General features: G+C 63.6%; 3 protein-coding genes and 1 long non-coding RNA gene across 4 annotated transcripts; 1 reads left to right on the forward strand and 3 right to left on the reverse strand.

Moving 5' to 3' along the window:
• Positions 1 to 591: 591 nt before the first annotated feature.
• Positions 592 to 2,935, reverse strand: LOC138422871 (uncharacterized). The gene is made up of 2 exons (XR_011250047.1): positions 2,787 to 2,935; positions 592 to 1,243 (listed from the first exon to the last, which is right to left on the reverse strand). It is a non-coding gene; the product is annotated as an uncharacterized lncRNA (long non-coding RNA).
• A 2,510-nt stretch (positions 2,936 to 5,445) lies between these two features.
• SDF2L1 (stromal cell derived factor 2 like 1) lies at positions 5,446 to 7,466 on the reverse strand. Its single transcript, XM_069558436.1, has 3 exons — positions 7,158 to 7,466; positions 6,677 to 6,873; positions 5,446 to 5,889 (listed from the first exon to the last, which is right to left on the reverse strand). Exons 1-3 carry the CDS (start codon positions 7,342 to 7,344, stop codon positions 5,608 to 5,610), a joined length of 666 nt encoding a protein of 221 aa, XP_069414537.1. The 5' UTR covers positions 7,345 to 7,466; the 3' UTR covers positions 5,446 to 5,607.
• A 2,692-nt stretch (positions 7,467 to 10,158) lies between these two features.
• On the reverse strand, positions 10,159 to 14,284 carry CCDC116 (coiled-coil domain containing 116). Its single transcript, XM_069558438.1, has 4 exons — positions 14,142 to 14,284; positions 12,938 to 13,495; positions 12,227 to 12,817; positions 10,159 to 11,099 (listed from the first exon to the last, which is right to left on the reverse strand). The coding sequence occupies exons 1-4, from the start codon at positions 14,211 to 14,213 to the stop codon at positions 10,257 to 10,259; spliced, it is 2,064 nt and encodes a 687-aa protein (XP_069414539.1). The 5' UTR covers positions 14,214 to 14,284; the 3' UTR covers positions 10,159 to 10,256.
• A 2,510-nt stretch (positions 14,285 to 16,794) lies between these two features.
• YDJC (YdjC chitooligosaccharide deacetylase homolog) lies at positions 16,795 to 18,676 on the forward strand. The gene is made up of 5 exons (XM_069558437.1): positions 16,795 to 17,024; positions 17,114 to 17,273; positions 17,468 to 17,567; positions 17,648 to 17,825; positions 18,022 to 18,676. The coding sequence occupies exons 1-5, from the start codon at positions 16,861 to 16,863 to the stop codon at positions 18,389 to 18,391; spliced, it is 972 nt and encodes a 323-aa protein (XP_069414538.1). The 5' UTR covers positions 16,795 to 16,860; the 3' UTR covers positions 18,392 to 18,676.
• Positions 18,677 to 20,487: the final 1,811 nt, after the last annotated feature.

Genomic DNA, 20,487 nt, shown 5'->3' on the forward strand with positions numbered 1-20,487 from the left:
CCCGCTTCTTAGTCCCAACCCAGAACTGCCTGAGCCCCAAGTTCCCTGGGTTCCAGACCCACACATACGTTTCCTGGGTGTCTCACACTCAGCAGAGCGGAGTCTGGCGGCATCTTTCCCCCTCCCCCCTCTCCAAAACCTGCTCCTCACTTCCCCTCCTAATAGCCAGGGACCAACACTGCCATCCATTCCAGCCTCTTGGCGTCTGGGGGGCTCCCTGGACGTTCCTGTCCCCTAGGGTTCCTGTCCCCTCCCCATACCCCCTTCTATCAGCCCTGAGATCTTGAGTTTTTTTTCACCTCCTACCACCAAACCACCAGCCCCAGCTGTCCCCAACACAGGAGGTGGCCTTCACTTCCTCCCACTTTGAGGCCTCTCTCCTGCAAGGAAGGAGAAGGTCTGGCCTGTGTATCTTGCCTACGGCTGCAGGCAGACTCAGATACATCTGCCTCCAAATCTCCATCCTGTTGCCTAGCCGGCCACCTGTGACTTACGGACTTGACTCTCAAATACATAGTATGTGCTTTTTAAAACCAGGACAAGCATCCTCTGAGAGGTCAGGCAGGCCCTTGATTAACATCCCCTTCATGCTTATGCTTATAATGCTTTATATGTTTCTTTGGGTTTTTTAAAGCATGCCATGTCAAGCACGGCCAAAAATGAAGTGTTTGCTTCTTTCAGGGGCTCCTAAAGAGGGCTTCAGCCACAGGTGGAAAATGTGATCTAACAGACCCTAGTGGAGGAACACTGGGCGCCCTGGAGCCCAGGGAAGGCTTTCCTTAGGAGGGGACATTCGAGCAGAGCCTTGAGTTCCCAGCAAAGGCAGGAAACAGCTGCATGGCATGTTTGGCCATGGGGCACAGAGTCTGCACAGGAGCAAGGGGTCAGGCCTAGAAGGTACACAAGCATGTGTCATTGCCCCTCATCCTACCCTGGGTGCCAGGGCATCTACCCCAGGGCAGGGGGTGAAGTCACTGTCCCTCTGGGCACAGCCATTGATGAAGGGTACTCCCAAATGCCCCTTCAGACACGAATGGGCCCCCTCTCAAGGAGGCAGGCTTGGATGGCTGCCACTGGGCACATGAAAATCCTTTGTGTCTGGTCCTGATGCTGAGGGGCCCCTGCAGGCACGCCTGGGGCCGATCTCCTTGGCAAGTCGGCTCCAGTCCCTCCGATTCCAGCTGTGTGGTGGGATGCTGGGCACTTCACCATCCCTCCTGCAGGCTCAGGGCAGCACACATCCCTGTAAGACAACAAGTGGGCGTGGGTGGCGGGCACAGGGCTCCATCTCCTGAGCCCACCGTCCACCCCAGCTAGCACTGCTCCTGCAGAGGACCCAGGAGAACGTTCTTCCCAGGCGTGCCAGGAGGGCCCGGCTCAGGGCGCCCCCAGGAGGTCAAGGCAGGGGAAGCTCGGTCTGAACCAGGCCCAGGCCAACCCTCCAGGCAAAGCAGTGGGCCTCTTTGTCCACAGGGTCCTGATCAAACCTCGAGCCCCACCCCGTCCTACCTGGGAGTTGGTTGCAAAGATCCTTTTCAAGCCATAGGTTTTCTGAGTCTGCCCCAGCCCCTGTCCAGCCACAACCTAGATGGAGAGGTTGGGAAAGAACCTCCCCGCTCTGCGGTTCCGATCCTCCGATGGAGCGCCCGCCAGCCCAGCTCCGCACCTGTGTCTCCTTGCTGGTCAGTGGAGTGAGGCGGCCAGACTCCCTGCCCAGGCGCGGTGGGTGGCGGGCGGGGCCCGACCGATGCCCTTTCATCATTGCACTGCTTGCCAGGGGCGCACAGTAGTGCAACAGGGAAAGAGTGTCAGGCAGGCCTGCCAGCGCCTCTCCGGGGGGGCGGCCTGGATCTGAGACCCGGAATGCAGGCCCACTGGGGCGGGGCCTCCGCCTGGGGGAAGGGTGCCCTCTGACCCCAGAGGCCCAGGCCTGGCCAGGATCTCAAGTTTCCATGGAGAAGGGAGCTCGCTGGGCAGGGGGGAGGGGAGGGCGTGCAGGTCCGGGCCGCTGGGGAAGGGAAGTGGCAATGTGGGGGAAGGGGTCTCCAAGGCTGGTCCCGGATGCTTTGACAATATCATTGCACTGCTCCTCAAAGCACAGTAGTGCAACCTCGTCAGAGCACCTGCGGCCAGCAGGAGGGACTCGCACCGCCCCCCGTACACGCAGGGCGGGAAGCAAGCACAAGTGGGTGGGGCTAGGGGCCCATTCCTAGACAGCAGGGCCGGAGGGGATCTCACCGCGGGGGCTGCCGTCCCTGGGGTTCTCAGGACCCCCAGGGGAGCCAGACCTTCCCCGGCACCCTCCGGAGAGCCGTGGGTATGCGACCCCAGACAGAGGGGCGGCTCCAGCACCTGAGCTGGAGCGGACCGTGGATAGGGCGCACACACAAAGGAGAGGGGCCCGCGCTCCAGTGCGGTCAGAAGCCCACTGGCGCCTGAGGCGGGGGTGGATACAGCCTGACGACCCTGAGCCCTTGCCCGGCCCGCGCCTAGGAGAAAAGAAGGGTGACCGCCCCCCAACGCCGGTCCGGCGCGCCCCCGCCAACTCAGGCCCCCGGCCCCGGCCCCTGGCTCCTGGCCCCCAACTTGGGCCCCTCATTCTGTCCCGGGAGACTCTCTGCCCGGCGGCGCAGAGAAAAGAGGGACGAGGGGGCTTCCCGGCTCTCTGTGGTCCCCTGCTCGGAGGGGGGCGCCCTGGGTGTTGGGCTGCGCCCCTCCACACCAACCCCTCCGGCGGGAGAGGGCCCTCCCTGTCCCGCGCCCCCACCTCGGACCCGGCTACTCACGCGGCGGACGCCCCTTCCTCCCCCCGGGCCACGGCAGGTCTCGAGAGGTGGCGGCGAGAGGTCCGGGCGGCCGTCCGCCCGAGCCGCCCCCCAGGACCACCGCGCACCTCGTGGCGCCCTCCGGCCGCCGGCTCCATCTTTAACCCGCTGACAGGCGGCGGCCCGGCCCCCGGCTCCTTAGCATAGCGCCGCGCCCATTGGCCGGCGCCGGCGAAGGCTCCGCCCCCCGCGCGCTCGTTGGCTGGGGCCGCAGCGATTTCAAAATAGCCTGCGGGCCCTGATTGGTCGCGCGCGGACCGAGGCTACGGCTCCGCGGTTTTAACAATGAGTTCTGCGAACACTGCCTCCCCATTCATAACTTATCAAAGGGAACTTTGCCCGCCTTTTCGCAGCTCGAGTCTCCGCGAGTTTTCATCGCCGCCGGGGCGAGGCGCTTAGAAGCCCGGTGGGGGGCGCCGGGCGCGCGGCCAGACCCGCTACGGAGGGGGCTACGACGGGAGGAAAATGTCCCGACCTGCGCGCGCGCGCGCTCAAACCTAAGCCGGCGCGGCGGCTGCAGGTCGCCCCGTCTGGCGTACTGGGATTGCTCCCGGTGCCTCCCCGGTGGCGTGCTCGGCTGCGGTGGGCTTCGTGGCTGGGGTAACCCCCTCCCCGCTCAACCACACCGCATCGCCGGACTTGAACCGAATGAGATCTTTCTGAAACCACCGGGCGGGCCTGGGCTGTGTGCGGGACAAGGTATTGGAGCCCACCCCCACCCCGCCCCCCGGAGCCTTGCGGATCCGTGGAAGGCACAGGGAAGGGGGCGCCACTCGGGTCCCTGCGTGACCGTGGATAAGCAGTCGTTCAGTGCTTCCCGGGGGGCTGGTGACCCGGGAGGATGGACATGGCGCCGCCGGCCCTCACATAGCTGCAGTGTGTGTGTGTTGGAGAGGGTAGTACTTAGGCTACTGCGCGTCTGGGCCCCCTCCTCTTTTATTCGCTCAGTCCAGAGCCTGAGAGCAAATGTTTCGGAAGGCACACAGAGCTGGGTTTGCATCTTTAGCAACCTCGGTAAACCTCCTCTGAAAAATTAAGACGATAATTGAACATGCTGTGCTTCATAGATTTGTTGCCGCGAGCAAATGAGACGCTGTGTAAATCGCTGGCCGAGTGCCTGGCAGGCACTTAGTTTTCAATAAACGAGAGATCGGCTGCTGCTGCGGTTTTAATTTTTGGTCTTGTCCTGCATTCCGCCTGCGGCCACCTCACCTGCTCTCAGCTTCAGCCTTACCCAAGGATTCCTCCCGTGGACTGTTGGAGTCCGCTGTTAACTAACACTCCTCACGTGTGTGTGTGGTGGCAGGGCGGTAACAGAGGCAGAAGTGGGCTCTCACATCTCAGTGGGGCCAGGGATAGACCAGAGGAGCACCCCTGGGATTTTCAGTGCGGTTCACACTGCAGGCGCCCACATCCCGGTAGCACTCGCCTCTACAGAAAGGATGCTCGCCGCCAGCGCCTGAGGGCTTTGTCCTGGCTGCTGAATCCAGGGCAAGTGAGAGGGCTGCAGAGGGACACCCCGCCGCCCCGCAGCCCTCAGCCAGTGAGAGAAGGTACCCTGGTTGGATAACTGCCCCCCCCCCCCGACTTGCATGTTCTACCAGCTGCCTGTGGGTTCCTCTCCGCCCCACTCCTTCCCCAGTGTTTTCTGGGATCACTTCCCAACAAACCGCCTGCACGCCTGTCTCAGGCCAGGTGAGCGGTGGGAGAGAAGTGGAGGGTAGTAGACGATGCTCAGAAGGTCTGAGCAGAGCAGGACCTCCTGGGGGAAGGGACATGGGAGTAACGGGGCGTAATCATGACCCTCCCTTCCTCTCAGGTTTCACAACTGGCTAGAGCTTTCCTCTCACGCCCTAAGGGCAACTGACTTCTCGGAAGTCAGGTGCTCACGCTCCTCCAAGGCCCTTCCCACTGGTTGCCACCCCCGGCCTCTCCTTGGGCTACTTTCCTGCCGGAAAAGTGGCACCCTCTGACCCCCGCAGCTCAAGTCCTTCAGCCTGTAATCTCTGCCATCACCTCTAGAGGGCACCACGCACCAGCAAAACTGCTATTACCGTCCTCTGTCAAGGGCCAGCCGATGTCAACACTTTGACAGCTCAAAGTGTGACTCTTCTTCCAGGAAGCCTTCTCAGATGTCTGCAGGCGGCAGTCCTCTGTGGTTATCTTCCCTTGCAATACCTTTTTAAGTTCTGTTAGGGCCTCCGGGGTTTGGGGCCAGCTGAGTGTGTGGGGTGCCGATCTGCACGGAGACAGGGATCTTGCGATATGAATCTCCACCAGATGGGCAGAGTCCTGGCCCAGTGCTTGGTCAAAGCCAAGGGTCCAGACTGTCACAACTGCCAGGGGAAGGGATGCCCTTCAAGGGACGAGAGACTGGCCAGCTTGTGCCCATCCCAGCTGGTAGGGAGCAGGGCTGCTGCAATCTGCTGAGACCTTAGCCCTTCTCAGGAAGGTTCATGGAGCTGGAGGCCATCTGAGGGTGGGGGGAGGGGGCTGTGATGGCCCCGGGCAGTGTTGAGAGTGCACAGAAGAGCGTCCGAGAGGTCTGGATGGGTTCAGCCACCAGCCGTGCTGGAGACAGAGCTTTCACACTGAGGAAGAGATGCTGAGTGGGACCAGCTGGCAGCTTCAGGTCAGCCCCAGGCTCACAGCAAAGTGCGACCACAGACCAACATTCTTTAATCATAAAGGCACTTGAGAACCCCTACAAAGCCAAAGTCCCCCCGGAGAGTCGTCTGCAGACAACGCCCCCCGCAGCCCTCTGCCCCCCGGTCCACAGCGCTCAGAGCTCATCGTGGCCCCCAGGGGCCTCCGGGCTGGGCTTGATGAAGACGCCTTCCATGGCCTTCCACTTATTGTGGGCGCTGGCACTGGCCATGCCATGCACCTCATGCTGCCCCCGGATTGGGCTCCCGTACTGCTCGCCAGTGACCGACAGGAACACGGAGGTGCCCACGTGCTGGAAGCGCACGGCAGCCTCTCGCTCCCAGTGCAGCCCTGAGCAGCGCACGGTCCACAGGTCCAGGTCGTCCCCCTCGCCGTCCTCCCCAAAGGCGCTCACCTCCTGTGGGGGCAGAGGGGGTGAGGACCGCAGTCGTGACAGAGGGAGCCCTGAGGCCCCTGCGGGCCCCTGCCAGGCAGCGGCACTCACTTCCCTATACCTCCCCCTAATACTCAGCTTCCGCAGCTGCCAACTGCGACCACCCCCCCAGCCCTGAGTCCCCCCAACACGGGCTCTTCAAACACGTGCACACCCCATCTCACCTACCTGGGTGGCGACCACTGGCCCCCAAGGAGTCAAGGCCTCCCCCACTCCCTCCTCCTCCAGTTCCTTCTGTCTTAAACCCTCTGACCTTCACTCAGCATCATGTCTGCCACTCAGGCTGACAGTCAAGGTTCTATTATCTCATCCTTTTCTTTGGATAAGCCCCCAACCACCCTTTGTTCCACCCCACCGCCCTCCCAGTTCCAATGAACTCGCACACAGGCAGGCTCTTGTCCAGGCCTGGGAAGACGCCCATCTCCTCCCTGGATTCCTCCTCATCCTTCCAGGGCCGGCCTGAGTGCCTCCTCGCTGCGGAGTTTCCCATTCTCCACCGCAACTGCCGTGTGGATCCCCCTCCTGGGTCCAGCTCCCGCCCAGGAGTGGAGCTCTCCAGCCAGACGGCTCTTCCAGCTGTGTCCCCGCGGAGCTGAAGGCTCCAGGGGGTAGGCGCCGGTGGGGGTCATCTCTCTGTCCCCAGAGTGGGCGCCGGGCAAACGCTTCTAACTTGACGCTCCCATTTCACAGAGGAAGCTGGGGCTCTGAGCAGGTGCCCAGGCCCCGCGGCTCACAAGCCAGGGGGGCTCACCTGGTTGTTGGTCAGCGGCGACGGGAAGTGGTGCGTGTGCAGGTTCTTGCCGGTGAGCACGTGCGTCAGCCGCACCGCCTGCCCGCAGCGCACCGGGGACCCGCGCGGACACCCTCCCTCCGTGTCGCCGCGGATTCGCCAGTAGCTGTTGGCGTCGTCGGACGCCTCCACGCCGGTCACCGACTGCTGGCCGCTGCCTGGGGACGACACCCCATCCCCGGGGTGGCCGTCAACGTGGCAACGCCGACCGTCCCCCCGGACAACCTCCGCTTTCCCGACGGCCTCGACCCTGGGACCCAACGGCTCCACAAGCCGCTCCCCGCCCCCCGCCCGCCTCTGGTCGCACTCCGAGGTCCACCGCTCCGAACGGCGTCCCGACCGCGCCCTCGAAACCGCCGGCCTCCGGCCCTGAGGACCCCCAGCCCCCTGGCCCGCGGGGACCCAGCGCCCAGCCCGCCGTCGGGCGGCCCCGGCCGCGCACCGGATCCGTATTTGATGTCGTGCGAGTGCAGCCGCACCCGGTGCTGCGTGTTGAACAGCTTCAGCACCGACCCGCAGGTCACGAGCCCCGCGTCGGTCTTGGCGGCACGGCCCCCCGACAGCGAGAGGGCCAGCAGCAGCCCCAGCAGCGCCGGGCCCGCAGCTCGACCGCGGTCCGCGCTCCACATCGCCCCGGCAGGGCTCCGGCAACTCGGCCAGCGGTCGCTTCCGTCTCCGCCGCCGGCCAATCCGGACTCCGACAGGGCCCGCCGCAGCAGCCAATCGCCGGCCTGCACGGCGCTCCGCCTCTGCTGCCATTGGGTCCGCGCCGGAGAGACCCGCCCCCAGCTTCGGCGAGCGGCGGCTGGGAGGGCCCTGGCGACACGAGGAAAGTTTTGATTGGTCCACGCCTCCGAGGGCTGACCAATGAGGATCCAGGGGAGGCCCGGGCGGCTCCAAGCCGCGGGAGTGCTGGATGCCCGGCGGCTGCCGCCTAGGGCGCCGCTCTAGCGCCCGCCGGGCTCCGGTTCACCCTATCACCTTGATCCCAGATCCCCTGGCCCTCAGTGATGGTGTCCCCCTCGGACCCCGGGTCCACAGCTGCAGGGTCTTGACGTTGCTCGACTACTAGATTATGTGGTCACCAGTGGACACATCTCGGATTACGCAGTCACATGCTCCTTCAGTCCCTGAACCTAATCCTCCAGTCGCTCGAACACTGCCCCCTGACACTGCGTCACATCGGTGTCCCTGGACCCTGGGGATTCTGAATTCCCTGGGCCCTTCCAGGGCAGAATCTCATGGTCTCTAGGCCGCTGGGCAGCAGAGGGCAGCAGGGAGCTGTGGTGTAGAGGCTAGCAGTCTTCAGAAGACCCTGAGCTGCCTCGGGAAGTGGCTGCAAACCAAGCCTGGGTGACTGTGTGTCCCAGGCTGGGGACTCACTGCCTTCTCAGAGAGCTGTCTGCTCAGTCCTGTAAGGCGGGAAACTTACACCGCTGTTTATTTATTCATTCGTGGAATATTCTAAACTTGACTTCACTCCAGGCCCTTCAGTTCAGCCCAGCCCAGGAATCGGCTGACTGCTCGGCACTTGGGCACCAGCAAAGCAGGGAGGAAAAAAAAAAAAAAAGTTCATGTTTGATTAAATCATCCAGAATTTAGCATTCAGAAAATCCAGGATAGAGTCATTTAAATTACAGCAATGGATTAGTTTTCGGTTTTCATATTCCCCCTGACTTGGTGCTGATCAGCTAGCTTGTGGGCTGTTAGTTCCCTGACCAGGGATCAAACCGGCGCCTCCTGCGGTGGAAGTGTGGAGTCCTAACCACTGGGCCACCAGGAAGTCCCAGTTTTCAGGCTTAACATTGTCTTTATTTGGAATTCCATGTAGGACAAGGCGTCTTGATCTTTTCAACACTCAGTGTCTAAAATGCTGTCTGCCCTGGATTTAGTAGATCCTACCTTGGAGGGGCCTCCAAACCAGGCAGAGGGGCTAGAGTGCAATCCAGACACAGCAAGGAACATCTCAAGCGGGCCAGACCAGAACTTGCAGTCTCCTTCCCACTGCTTTGCCCCTAGGCTGATTTTGAGTGACGGCACCCTTTTCGCAAATTCACAAGCTCTTTAAGCCCCAAACCGGGGACTCATCTTCGATTCCTCTCTTCACCACACCCCTCCCATCTACCCCAGCGCATCTCGATGGCTCTGACTCTGAACAGCTTGGAAGGCATGTCTCCTGAGTCCCCGTCAGCACCCGAAACCAAGGTACCCCATGTCCCCTCCAGATACCTACCACACCGCTGAGATTTCCCTGCTACTCAGGCCTCTCCCAAGACATTCTCCACCCAGGAAAGTGGTTTTTCTTAAAAAGCGTAAATCAAGTCACACGAGGTGCCTGCTGAAAGCTGCCAATGGCTTCCCATTACACAGCAAATAATCTCCCTTCAAGGTGAAGACAGTGTCCCAAGGCCAGTGGAGGCCATCCCTGGCAGTCCAGCGGTTACGACTCTCGCTGCTTCTGCAGGCGGTGTGGGCTTGATCGCTGGTCAGGGAGCTAAAACCCCACGGCCCCCCTAAAAAAGCACATGGACTCCAGAACTGCTGCTTGGAATAAAGAGCTGTCTGCTGATCTGAGAGCAGTAGAGACCCCAGGGATGGAGTCAGGGAAGCCAGCGTGCCTCTCACTGAGTCCCTGGAGCTGCAGGGGCAGGGTAGAGTGAGGACGCCCGAACAGGAGCAAGCAGGCTGCCCTAGGAAGGCAGAGGGCTGCCCTAGGAAGGCAGAGGGGAGGAGGGCGCTGAGCTGCGGACACAGGATGGCCAGGAGCTCTGGGAGGGCCTTGGACGTGAGACCCTCCAACCACGGCACCAGCCGAGTCCACAGACCCTTCGAGAGAGAGAGAGCTGTCCTGTCCTGCCCAGGGCCGCTAGGGAAGGGGCAGCCAGTCCACAGCCCAACTGACCAGCAGAGGGCGGGTGTGTCCCGGCAGAACCACCCCTCTATGGAAGGGGAAGCAATAATCCCAGGGGCTGTGCAGGGGTGGAGACAATGAGTCCTAAGAGGCTTCCCTGGTGGCTCAGCTGGTTAAGAATCTGCCTGCAATGCGGGAGACCTGGGTTCAGTCCCTGGGTTGGGAAGACTGCCTGGAGAAAGCAGTAGGTGCCAACTCCAGTATTCTGGCCTGGAGCAGTCCACGGACTGCATAGTTCATGGGGCCACAGTGAGTGACTTTCACTTTTGAGGCTTGAAGAGCCAGGAAGATTCAGACTGGAGCGGAGAAGAGCCAGGAGCAGAGCCTAGGAGGTCACAGGGCTCAGGGCACCGGCAGCTGCCCCCTGGGAGGCTGGGCTCAGCTCACCGGGGGCGGGTCTGGGTGGTGGGGCGCGGATGTGTGGAAGGACATCTGAGATCTCCGACAGGAAAACCGTGCTGCGTCAACACAAGCTTTATTTTTCCTGTTGGCTCCCACGAGAGGCTCAGCAGAGCTCCTCGTGGGTACCAGCCATTCTGACCTCTGCTCGGGCAGGGCGGGTGCAACAGCAGCGGCCAGTGGGGGCAGGAGGCGTGGGCCACGGAGTGCTTGGTGAGGCCGCATGGGGCCTCACGGGAGGTCACTGGGGCCTGCCCCAGAACCTGCCACGGGGGAGCTGACTGCGGCCTCCCCTGGAGGCTCCTGGGAGCTCTGGGGCTGGTCCTCATCTCCAAAGAAGTCTTCCTCCTCGTCCTCCTCCTGCTCATCTTCCTCCTCCTCCTCGTCTTCCTCCTCCTCCTCCTCGTCTTCCTCCTCCTCCTCCTCGTCTTCCTCCTCCTCCTCTTCGTCCTCCTCAGTGTTCTGCTGGTCCTCCATGTCCACTGTCTGCTCAGACGGATGGGAGGCCACGCCGGCCTTGGTGGGGGACAGGAACCGCTTGGCCTCCGGGGGCCTGGAGTGCTCCTGTGGGGGATGTGGCCGGGAGCCCTGGGGCCTCACGTCGAGGCAGGAGGGCCCCATGGGCTTGTCCCGGGTCCTGTGGCCCCTGGCGGAGACCTCGGAGGGTGTGGCGGGGGTCCCCATGCCTCGCCGAGGGGTGCTGAGCTGGGAGGTCGGTCGGTCGGGGGGCCGGAACGCCAGCCGGGACGAGTGCCGGCTGGACTCGGCCTCCTCCAGCCGGCGCAGCAGGCGGTGCCAGTCGACCGTGGAGGACAGGCGGATGCGTGAGCCCTTCACCTTCTTGAAGCCCAGGAAGAGGTCCATGAGCACCTCGGTGACCGGGAAGGAGATGAAGCCCAGCTGGTTGGTGAGGTTCTTCTCGAAGCTGTACTTGTGGATGAGCAGGGACACAGCCTGATCCTTCAGGTAGTCAACGAGTTCCTCGTGCCAGGGGTCCGAGAGCTGGGACACACTGCTGGACCTGGACAGGATGGAGGGCAGCGGCTTCTTCTTGCTGAACTTGTAGCCGGGGCTCTGCGCAGGAGTCGGGGGAGGGCGAGGGAGACAGGTCACACATCCCTGCCTGCCCTCTGGCTTCCCTCCCACCCAGAGCGTCCTCCACGGCACCCACACGGCACAGTGCCTGCTCCAGGCTGAGTGTGGCCTCACCAGGTTGGCTCCACTGGCTCATTGGAGAGCTGGGCTGGGGTCCCATGTGCCTGCCCACCCCAGTCAGGCAGGCCCAGGGCCAGTGACCTCAGTCCCCATGTAGTCAAACGGGGGTCTGCACGACCCTCACCCACACCGGGGTTCAGAGGAGGGAAGCATGCCTGAACCCTGATGGGGAGAAAGCATGGTGGGGGCCACCCACATCCTCTCTCCACACTCAGCCCGAGGAACGCCCTCTCAGCGGGCAGACTCCCTTGGAGAGTCCCACCCTGGATGGCAGGACCACAGAGGGCAGACCTCAGGCACAGGGCCCTACTCTGGACTCAGGCCACTGTCTGCAGAGGACAGGACCCTCCCCATTCTGGGAGGGCCTCCGAGACTCACGTACAAACGTTAAAAAAAAATACCCAGAATAAAAAACAGCCTTTATTCATCTTTGACAACACGTGGCAGTGGCTAGGCCCGGACTCCGGGTGCACTTGTTGGCTCATAGCCGCCCCCCCACCCCCTGGCTCAGGTGGTGCCCACAAGGGCCTGGCAAGAAACCTGGGTCCTGGCCCCCCTGCCAGTAACAGTAGTGGTGGCTAGGAGCGGTGGCGATAGGACCCCTTCCACTGCAGACCCGGCCCTAAAACCCCGGGCCCCAGTCTTGGGGAGGTCACCTCCCCCTCCAGCAGGGCCCGAGATGGAGAGGGGCCCCTGAGCGCACAGGTGTGGGGTGACAGCACGGAGAAGGGGTTTGAGGACGAGGGGTGGGGAGAGGCCAGCGGAACCAAGGCCCGGGGGGCGCCGCGGGTCCGTCGGAAGGGCGCCTCCGCCACCTCCCAGGGCGCGAGCGGGGTGAGGTGCGGGCTCCGCCAGGGCTGGGCCCGCTGGCCGGAGCTCAGGGGCTCCGAGGCGGGAACGGAGGGTGTCTGTACTCTGGCGTCCCGGTCCAGCCCCCCATGCTCGGGGAGGGATGGAGAAACCTTGGGCTCTTCCGTGGCGGTCACCTCCAGCCGGAGCCTGGTGGCCACTTGAGGGCCAGACACGGGAGAGCCGGCTTCCTTGGGCTCGCCGCGACCCTTGGGCTCGCCGCTCCTTTGCTCGGTCCGGGGGCTGGAGGCCGTGGTGGGCGGTGACGCGTAGAGCTCCTCCCCGTCCCGGGGCGTGGCCACCTTGGAGTCGGACTCCCGGGCTGTCTCCCATTCCGACGGGAAGAGAGGGCCGCCGTCGCGGCGGCGGGCGCCGCTGAGCTTCTCTACGGCCCGGTTGACCACGTTCTGCAGGGCGGGGAAGAGGTGGTGCTCAGCCAGGAAGTCCAGCGTCCGATGGGGCTCGCGGAGCGCAGAGTAGCCAGGCAGCTCAAACGACGCCGGCTGGCTCAGCAGGGATCTCATCTCCTTGTTCAGCTGCCGCCTGAGGAAGCCCAGCTCGCGCTCCGTGGGCCCCAGCTCTGACGATTCGTGCGTGTCCCAGCTCGAGCCCAGCGGGCCTGAGAACCACGACAGGGGCTGCTGTACGGTCCACTGGCTGCTGGTCTGGCTGTCCAGCGAGTCCCACAGCAGCGAGTCCCCGTGGGAGGAGGGCTGCCCCAGGCCTCTCTGCAGAGAGAAGGGGGCCCCTCAGAGACGTCCGCGGGCAGCCAAGCAAGGCCTGGTGCTGGGCTCCCGGCGGGGGTCAGCCCCGCAGCCCCTCACCGGGTCCGCAGCCCCCGACCTCACCCCGCGGCTCTCCAGCTGCAGCAGCCGTCTGAGGCTCTTCTCCAGCAGGAGTTGGTCCGACACGGGTGGCAGTCGGCCCAGGCCCCGGGAGCCCAGGTCGCTGTCCCGGCTGTGGCATCCTGGCCAGTTGGCGGCTGTGCAGCTGCTGTGGGAGTCGGACATGGAGCTGGAGCGTGAGGGGTAATTGTTGGGGCGCCCCACGCAGAGGCCGGGCCGGGCGCGGTGCCGGCGCAGGGTGCTGAGGCTGGGCCGGGCCCGCGCCCGGCGCTGGCCCCGCGGCATCTCCACGGGGTCCTGCACTTCCACCAGCGGCACCCCCGCCTCGGTCTTCACGGTGGCCATGCGCTCCGTTGCCTCCTCCACCACCGTCTGCAGGCTTTCCAGCACCTGACCCTCGACAAGGAAATCCAGGAAGCTCTTAAAGGGTCGAGGGCCCTTGGGGTTTCTGCAGCGGCCTGAACTGCCAGAGGGGTCATGCGAGGAAGGCGGGTGTGGCCTGTGGCCCGGCTTGGAGGCGTGGCCCATTTCTGAGAACAGTGACTTCTTAGGTGGCTGCACCTGAGCAGACAGGCATGTCAGGGTGGGCAAGGATGCCCCATGGGGTGGGGGGAAGGTGTTCCTGGGGGGTCCTCCTAGGGCACCAGCAGCTGGGTGGGGACTGGGCAGTAAAATGAACGGGGTTTTGGAGCCAGGCAGCCCAGGCTCTGGACCCTGGCTCTGCCAGCTCCAGGCACGATGCCCTCTCTTGAGGTCCCTCTCTTGCAGAATGGGGATCTGTTCAGGGTGGCCCTGAAGCTTCCCTGACAGGTACGCTTCACACACACAAGACGTGGCTGGGCAGTCTGAAAGCCCGCTTGTGCCCTCACCCAGGGCATGACTGGGCAACCACAGAACCCCTAGGCCCTGCCCCACTGCCGGTCTCCTCAGACCACGTGTGGTCCTGAGCCCTGTGCGCCCCATAGCAGCGGCTGCATCTCCAGCCAGAGGTCCCCAGGAGACTCTGCTCTCTCTCTGGGGTCCTCCCAGGCCCCTGGGGGTTGGGGCCGGGCAGGAGGACAGAGTCTGACAGGTGAGCAGGGCCCAGCAGGGCGGCGGCGGAGTGCTGAAGACAACAGGTCACTACCCGGCCCAGAGAGGACATCCGTGGGGGACGAGAAACGGGGGGCTATGGGCTGCTGGGGGACACGGTGGGTTCCCCACTTACCCGGGCCACGTAGGTAGGGTGGCCGGCCTCATCGTCCGCCAGGTAGCCCGAATGGTGGCGGCAGCTGGCCATGGTGCGGATGGCCGGGCCCGCTGCCCTCCTCCTCTCTCTTCGGTTGCGCGGTGGAACCGCAGATTCCTCTCTGCGCCGGGCGGGGACATGGCGTGAGCGTGCCCCCCGCCCTCCGTGGGTTGGCGTCCCCGTCCGTCCGTGGACCGCTGGTCCCCGGCTTTCCGCACCCCGCGTCCTTCACAGGTCCGGCCGGTCGTCTGCTCGGAGCCCCTGGGCGTCTCAGCTCCGTCCGTGTCCAGAGCCATCTCTGGGCCCGGTTGCGCCCGCCCTCTGTCCTCCTGGCCCCGGCGTCCGACCCGGGCCCCCGGCGACCCACTCACCAAGCCGGTGACCCCTGGGCTCGCGCTCCGCTGCGGTCCGAGCCCTCCGCAGGGCGTCCGAGCAGCTCGGGGCCGCCACGGGGCCTGCTCATTTGCATCCCGCGTCCGGATTGGCCTGCGCCACGCCGCTCGCTCGCCGGCCCCCGCGGCACAATGGTTGGGGCGGGGCCCGCCGGGCCCCTCCCTCACGCCCCGGCTTTGGCCCGCCCACATTCCTATTCTGCGCTGGAGGCCGGGCCGGTCACTTATGGACTTCGTCCCGCCTGGAGCGGGGAGCCTGAGACCAAGCCACCGCCTGCCCCCAAGATGATACAAGCACCTTCCTCGGCTCCTCTCTGGTCCCTGAGTTGTCCTGGGCTCCTGCTCGCGGACTGTCTTCCACTCGCCCAGTGTGGACATCCCAGCTTCTGTCCCTGGCGGACTGGAAGGAATCCCGCCTCTTAAATCACAGACTAGCATCAACTCCCAGCTCCGGGGTTTCCTGGCCGGGGCAACTGAAGCCCTCTAGTCGCCTGCTCCGTCTCCGTAAGTGGAGCTGAGTGTCTTTTCACACGGGTTCCTCCTAATGCAGTCCATACAGACACCATGTGGTGAATGGATGATCAGATCATGCTCCCTGGAGTTAGGAACTGTGGTTCTCACCCCTAATCTATGATCTTTCTAATATCAGTAGGTGCTCAATAAATGTGAATTTCATCCTTCAAATAGAGTACCCAAAGGGCCTCTAGACTTTCCAGGACCAGCTTCCCAGTGGAGAAGGATAATTGAGGTCCCACAACTTAGTCATCACTACTGAACACTTTGTTGACAAAGGTCCGTCTAGTCAAAGCTATGGTTTTCCAGTAGTCATGCACAGATGTGAGAAATGCACCATAAGAAGGCTGAGCACTGAAGAACTGATGCTTTCAAATTGTGGTGACGGAGAAGATTCCTAAGAGTCCCTTGGACTGCAAGGAGATCAAACCAGTTCATCCGAAAAGGAAATCAACCTTGAATATTTGCTGGAAGAACTGGTGCTGAAGCTGAAACTCTTTGGCCACCTGATGGGAAAAGCTGACTCACTGAAAAACAGCCTGATAGTTGAGGGCAAAAGAAAGCGGCGGCAGAGGATGAGATGGTTAAATAAGCATCATCAACTCAATGGACATGAATTTGAGCAAACTCTGGGAGATGGTAAAGGACAGGGAAGCCTGGCGTGCTGCAGTCCATGGGGTCACAAGATATCGGACACAACTGAGCGGCTGAACAAAACTGAGTACAATCGTCCTTATGCCGAGGCCCTGGTGAAGGACTCTTAAAGGCCGCCAGTTCTTACTGCGCCCCCACGGAGGTGGGTTGTTAACTGTTATTCTCCAGCTCAGCTCTGCCCTTTCCGCCCCGAGGGCAAGCAGGGTGCAGGGACCAGAGCCGACCAGAGGCAGGCTGGCGCTCGGGAGGGCAGTCCCAGCTCCACTGACGCCCGCAGAGTCACACAGGCCAACACACTAGCCCTCTCTGAGCCGCAGTGCCCTCACCCTAACGCAGGAATGACGTCCCCCACCTCAAAGGCTGGACTCAGGTACTGCACCTCCCAGTCTGGCCACATGAAAACGCTGGCTGTCAGCCATGGTGACTAAGTCATTGGTAAGGAAAGTTTTTCTGGATCACAGAGGAAAAAAGGAGGTCATGAAAATGTAAAGTTGTGGCCTGGCACAAGGCTCAAGAGATGGAAGCTGGGACGGATGCTTTCTCAAATAAAACCATTGGTACACAGGCTTTCTCTTTGTTCAGAGCTTTTACAAATCAAGAAAAAGCCTCGTTTCAAAAAATCAGCAAAAGACAAATAAGCAATTTGTAAAAGATATAGTTAGCTAATAAAGACATGAAAAAGTTCATAGTATCAAAAAAAAAAAAAGGGAAAGAAACACTACGAGGATGGAATGCCACTAAAGTGATCATTGTCTCCTCAAAACAACAAACCAAAAAACTTCGGGGTGGAAGAGCAGAAAGCTTGGCTGTATTTCTTAGAGGGAAAAAAAATACCAGGAGACACTACCCAGAAAGTGAACGGTGGTGACCTTCGGGGAGGGTAAGAGGGTTGTTGTTTTCTTCCCCAGGTTTGATTTTTCCGTTTTACATATGAAACATTTTCGCAGTCACTGCAAGTCTCGCGCTCGGGGTGGGGCGGGGCACCGGGCTTGCAGGGACCTCGGGCACCGGCAGGCGGCGAGAACAAAGGCCGAGCGCGGGCGCGTGCGTCGGGGCGGGGCCTCGGGCGACGTCTGGGGCGGGGCCTGGACCGTCCGCCCGCGCGCTCGGGCCCCGCGCATTCTGCGGATGGAGGCATCATGGCCCGGCTTCGCGTGCGGCTGGTGGTCACGGCAGACGACTTTGGCTACTGCCCCCGGCGCGACGAGGGCATCGTGGAAGCCTTCCTGGCCGGGGCTGTGACCAGCGTGTCCCTGCTGGTCAACGGTTCGGCCGCCGAGAGCGCGGCTGAACTGGCCCGCAGGTGAGTGGCGGCCTTCCTGCACGGTCCGGGGCGGGCTCGGGGACCGCCGTCGGCGCCGCCGATGCTCCCCGCTCGCGCTCCGCCCGCAGGCACCAGATCCCCACGGGCCTCCACGCCAACCTGTCCGAGGGCCGCCCCGTGGGCCCGGCCCGCCACGGCGCCTCTTCGCTGATCGGCTCCGAGGGCTTCTTCCTCGGCAAGATGGGATTCCGGCGGGCGGTGGCGGCTGGAGAAGTGATCTTGGCCCAGGTGCGCAGGTGCGGCTGCAGGAAGACGCTCAGGGCTGCGCCGCGAGGGTGCCCTGGACCATTACTGGGTGGACTGGGGCGCCGGATGGCTCCCTGGTTCAGACACAGGGACGATCGCAGCGGAGCGCCGGGACGGGGTCCCCTGGGGAGCTGCTCCCGAACGTGTACTAGGTAACTATCACCTTCGCCCTCCAGGTGCGAGAAGAGCTGGAGGCCCAGCTGAGCCGCTTCCGGGAGTTACTGGGCAGGGACCCTACTCACGTGGACGGCCACCAGCACGTGCACGTGCTCCCAGGTGCGCGGGACTGGGCTCCCACGCGGGGATGGGAGTGTGCGGCACGTGCCTCGCCCTGACTTCGCCCGGCCCGCCCGCAGGCGTGTGCCGGGTGTTCGCCGAAGCCCTGCAGGCCTGCGGAGTGCGCTTCACTAGGCTGCCGCTGGAGCGCGGGGTGGACGGCTGCGCGTGGCTGGAGGCCCCAGCGCGCGCCTTTGCCGGCGCCGTGGAGCAAGACGCCCGCGCCGCCATCGGTCCCTTTGTCCACCATGGCCTTCGGTAAGGCCCCCAGCCCCCTGGCGAAACCCCCTCCACCCCTGTGCGTCTGGCTGGCTGTGCCCCCCTCCCCATTTCTTAACCTCAACGCGGGTCAGGCCTCCTCCCGCGTTGGCCCCGCCCCAGTTGCCAGGGGTCCCTGGCCTAGCCCTCCCACCGAGGCCTTCTGGTCCTGCTGCTGCTGCCCTGGCGCCCACAGGTGGACAGACGTCTTCGTGGGCTTGAGCACCTGCGGCCGGAACATGTCCACGCACCGAGTGCTGGAGGCACTGACTCGGGCCCTGGAAGGCACGCCCACTGGCCAGGCAGTGTCGGCAGAGCTGATGGCACACCCCGGCTACCCGAGTGTGCCTCCACTTGGGGGCTGCGGGGAGGGCCCCGACGCCTTCTCCTGCTCTTTGGATCGCCTGCATGAGCTGCGTGTCCTCACGGCGCCCGCACTGCGGGCTCAGCTTGCCCGGGATGGCGTGCAGCTCTGCACCCTGGAAGACCTAGACCGAAAGAGGCCCAGAGAAGAGGCCCCCAGCAAAGCCGCTCGGGAAACCCTTCTGGAGCCCTCCCCACCGTGACCCTAGCAGACAGCTGAGCGCTAGCGTCCTTGGCGCACAGGAAGGAAACCCGGCCCCAGAGCCCGCGTTTCTGGGCCTGGACGTTGTCAGCTCTGGGCCCAGGTCCTCGTGGCGCGGGGTGGCGGCCAAGCTTCTGCAAGCAAGCGCTCTGGCTGTGGGGGGCAGCTGTGACCTCTGGGCCTGGGCCCTGCCAGGCGTGGGGGCCGTCACACCACTGCCATCATCCTTGTGTGGGCCCTAGGAGCAGAGGGGGCTGTGTTAATAAAGTGGCACGTTTCCTGTGAACCAGGCCCAGGAGCCTTCCCACACACACGAGCACGCCACTCGGCCCCTGAGGTCACTTTTCCAGGAGCGGTCAGCAGTGTGGCCCATCTTGGCTCTGCCCATGCCTCGGCTCCCTTCATCCTTTTCTTCAGGGGGAGGTAGTGGGGGCTAGAAGACTCTCTCGCAGGCTACAGTTCTGGGGGAAGCCCAAGTCAGCGGTCCTCTGCCGCCCCAGGGGGTGGGCCGGAGAAGGTCCCGCAAGCCTGCAGGAGTGTTTTACATGTGCCCAGGAGGGACGGTCTTCTGTGCACCTGGGGTCCCTCCTGACTCGTGGATGCCCTGTGGGTGGGGCTCTGGGGCCTGGGTCGAGGGCAGTGCCCTGCGTGGTCTTCTTATCTCACGGAGTGTCATATCACAGCGCTGGTGTCCCCGTTCTGCAGACCCCGAGAACGGGGCCACAGCTGTGAGGCTGCCTGCCCACTCACTCGCACGCACTGGGTCTTAGTCTGGGTCAGGCGGCCACTGGGGCCAGAAGAGCCCGCTGCACGAACTGACCGACTGGTGGCTTCAGCCCCTCCTTCTGGTTCCAGGCTCCTCCCCACCCTTCCTTGGACCTTGACTTCTCCAGCTGTGGGCCCTTTCCTCCCTCTCATCCTGCCCCACTCACGGGGGTCTGCGTGTGCTCCCCTGGAGGGGGTTTCTGCGTCTGCTCCCTGGGCCGGGGGGGGGGGGTCCTGTGTGTGCTCCCTGGAGGGGAGGGGGTCTGCCGCTCTGAGAAGAACTGGCCGTGTGGCCCTTGGCCCCGGAGAGAGTGTGGGTGACGGGAGCCAGAGGGTCTGCGGGAGAGGCTTCCGTCACCAGGGAGCCAGAGCGGGAGGAGCAGAGGCCCTCAGCGACAAGGATGAGGAGGTGGAGGGCTGCTCCCAGATCCCACAGCGGGCATTGCTCGTGTCCAACCTGCTGTGCTCAGGACGGCCCAGACGAGGGGTTCGCTGTTACCCATGGTCCACCAGGCACGGGGCAGCTGGGACACAGTCCGCAAGAAGCCCACGGTCTCTACACATGGGGACAGGCGTGGGGCCTGGGCTGCTGTGGGAGGGGACACACAGCTGAGCGTGAGGGCAAAGCCTCCATATGGTATGACTCACAGCGCCCACTGACCAGCACCCAGGAAGATGGCGTTTCGCACGCAGGGCCCACCGGCACTGCGCCGTGCGAGGACTGGGCTTCACTCAGCTCCGCTCCTGGTGGGGTGGGGGGAGGAGGGAAGCGAGCGGGGTGGTGGGAGCACTAAGGCTCAGGGGTGCCCTGCAGAGTGCCGCACAGACATGCTGCTGGGGAGGACAGCCAGGGCAGGACGTGGGCCCGTGCGGACGGGACCCCACCAAGTTCAGGGTCCTGGGCGGAGGAGCCCAGGAAGCAGGAGGGGCCAGACGCCAGGCCGGGGCCGCTGAGGGCAGGGAGTGGATGGGGTCTCAGGCTTTGGGGAGGGGCTGTGGCTGGTGGTGGGGGCCCCTGGCCAGTCCCCTCTGTGAAAGCAGGGTGACGGGGCCCAGGGGCGGCCCCAAGTCGGGGGTCCCCACTGATCAAGGGAAGGCACCAGCCGCCTCACCTGCTGAAACGACGCCCCAGGATGTTCCCGCTGCCAGCTGCAGGCCAAGCTGTCTGGGTCTCGGCTGGTGTGAGACCCCCAAGCAGGGGCCTGAGTGGAGAGCTCTGTCAGGGCCCCAGCGGGCCTGCTGCTGAGCCAGCCTGAGGGCCACAGTCCCGGCCTGGGGGGCAGGTTGGGGCTGGAATTCAAGCAACTGGCCTGGCCCCTCCCTGTGCACACC

The sequence above is a fragment of the Ovis canadensis genome, chromosome 17 (genome assembly GCF_042477335.2).
Source record: "Ovis canadensis isolate MfBH-ARS-UI-01 breed Bighorn chromosome 17, ARS-UI_OviCan_v2, whole genome shotgun sequence".
NCBI lineage: Eukaryota > Metazoa > Chordata > Mammalia > Artiodactyla > Bovidae > Ovis > Ovis canadensis.

Excerpts from the sequence above, each read along its gene's own strand:
- SDF2L1 (XM_069558436.1), bottom strand. The coding sequence starts at position 7,344 with ATGTGGAGCGCGGACCGCGGTCGAGCTGCGGGCCCGGCGCTGCTGGGG. Across the intron at positions 6,874-7,157 it reads CGACATCAAATACGGATCCG|GCAGCGGCCAGCAGTCGGTG; the intron begins GTGCGCGGCCGG and ends TGTCGTCCCCAG. Across the intron at positions 5,890-6,676 it reads CGCCGCTGACCAACAACCAG|GAGGTGAGCGCCTTTGGGGA; the intron begins GTGAGCCCCCCT and ends CTGCCCCCACAG.
- CCDC116 (XM_069558438.1), bottom strand. The coding sequence starts at position 14,213 with ATGGCCAGCTGCCGCCACCATTCGGGCTACCTGGCGGACGATGAGGCC. Across the intron at positions 13,496-14,141 it reads ACCCTACCTACGTGGCCCGG|GTGCAGCCACCTAAGAAGTC; the intron begins GTAAGTGGGGAA and ends CTGTCTGCTCAG. Across the intron at positions 11,100-12,226 it reads CCACCAGGCTCCGGCTGGAG|AGCCCCGGCTACAAGTTCAG; the intron begins GTGACCGCCACG and ends ACTCCTGCGCAG.
- YDJC (XM_069558437.1), top strand. The coding sequence starts at position 16,861 with ATGGCCCGGCTTCGCGTGCGGCTGGTGGTCACGGCAGACGACTTTGGC. Across the intron at positions 17,274-17,467 it reads GAGAAGTGATCTTGGCCCAG|GTGCGAGAAGAGCTGGAGGC; the intron begins GTGCGCAGGTGC and ends TTCGCCCTCCAG. Across the intron at positions 17,568-17,647 it reads GCACGTGCACGTGCTCCCAG|GCGTGTGCCGGGTGTTCGCC; the intron begins GTGCGCGGGACT and ends GCCCGCCCGCAG.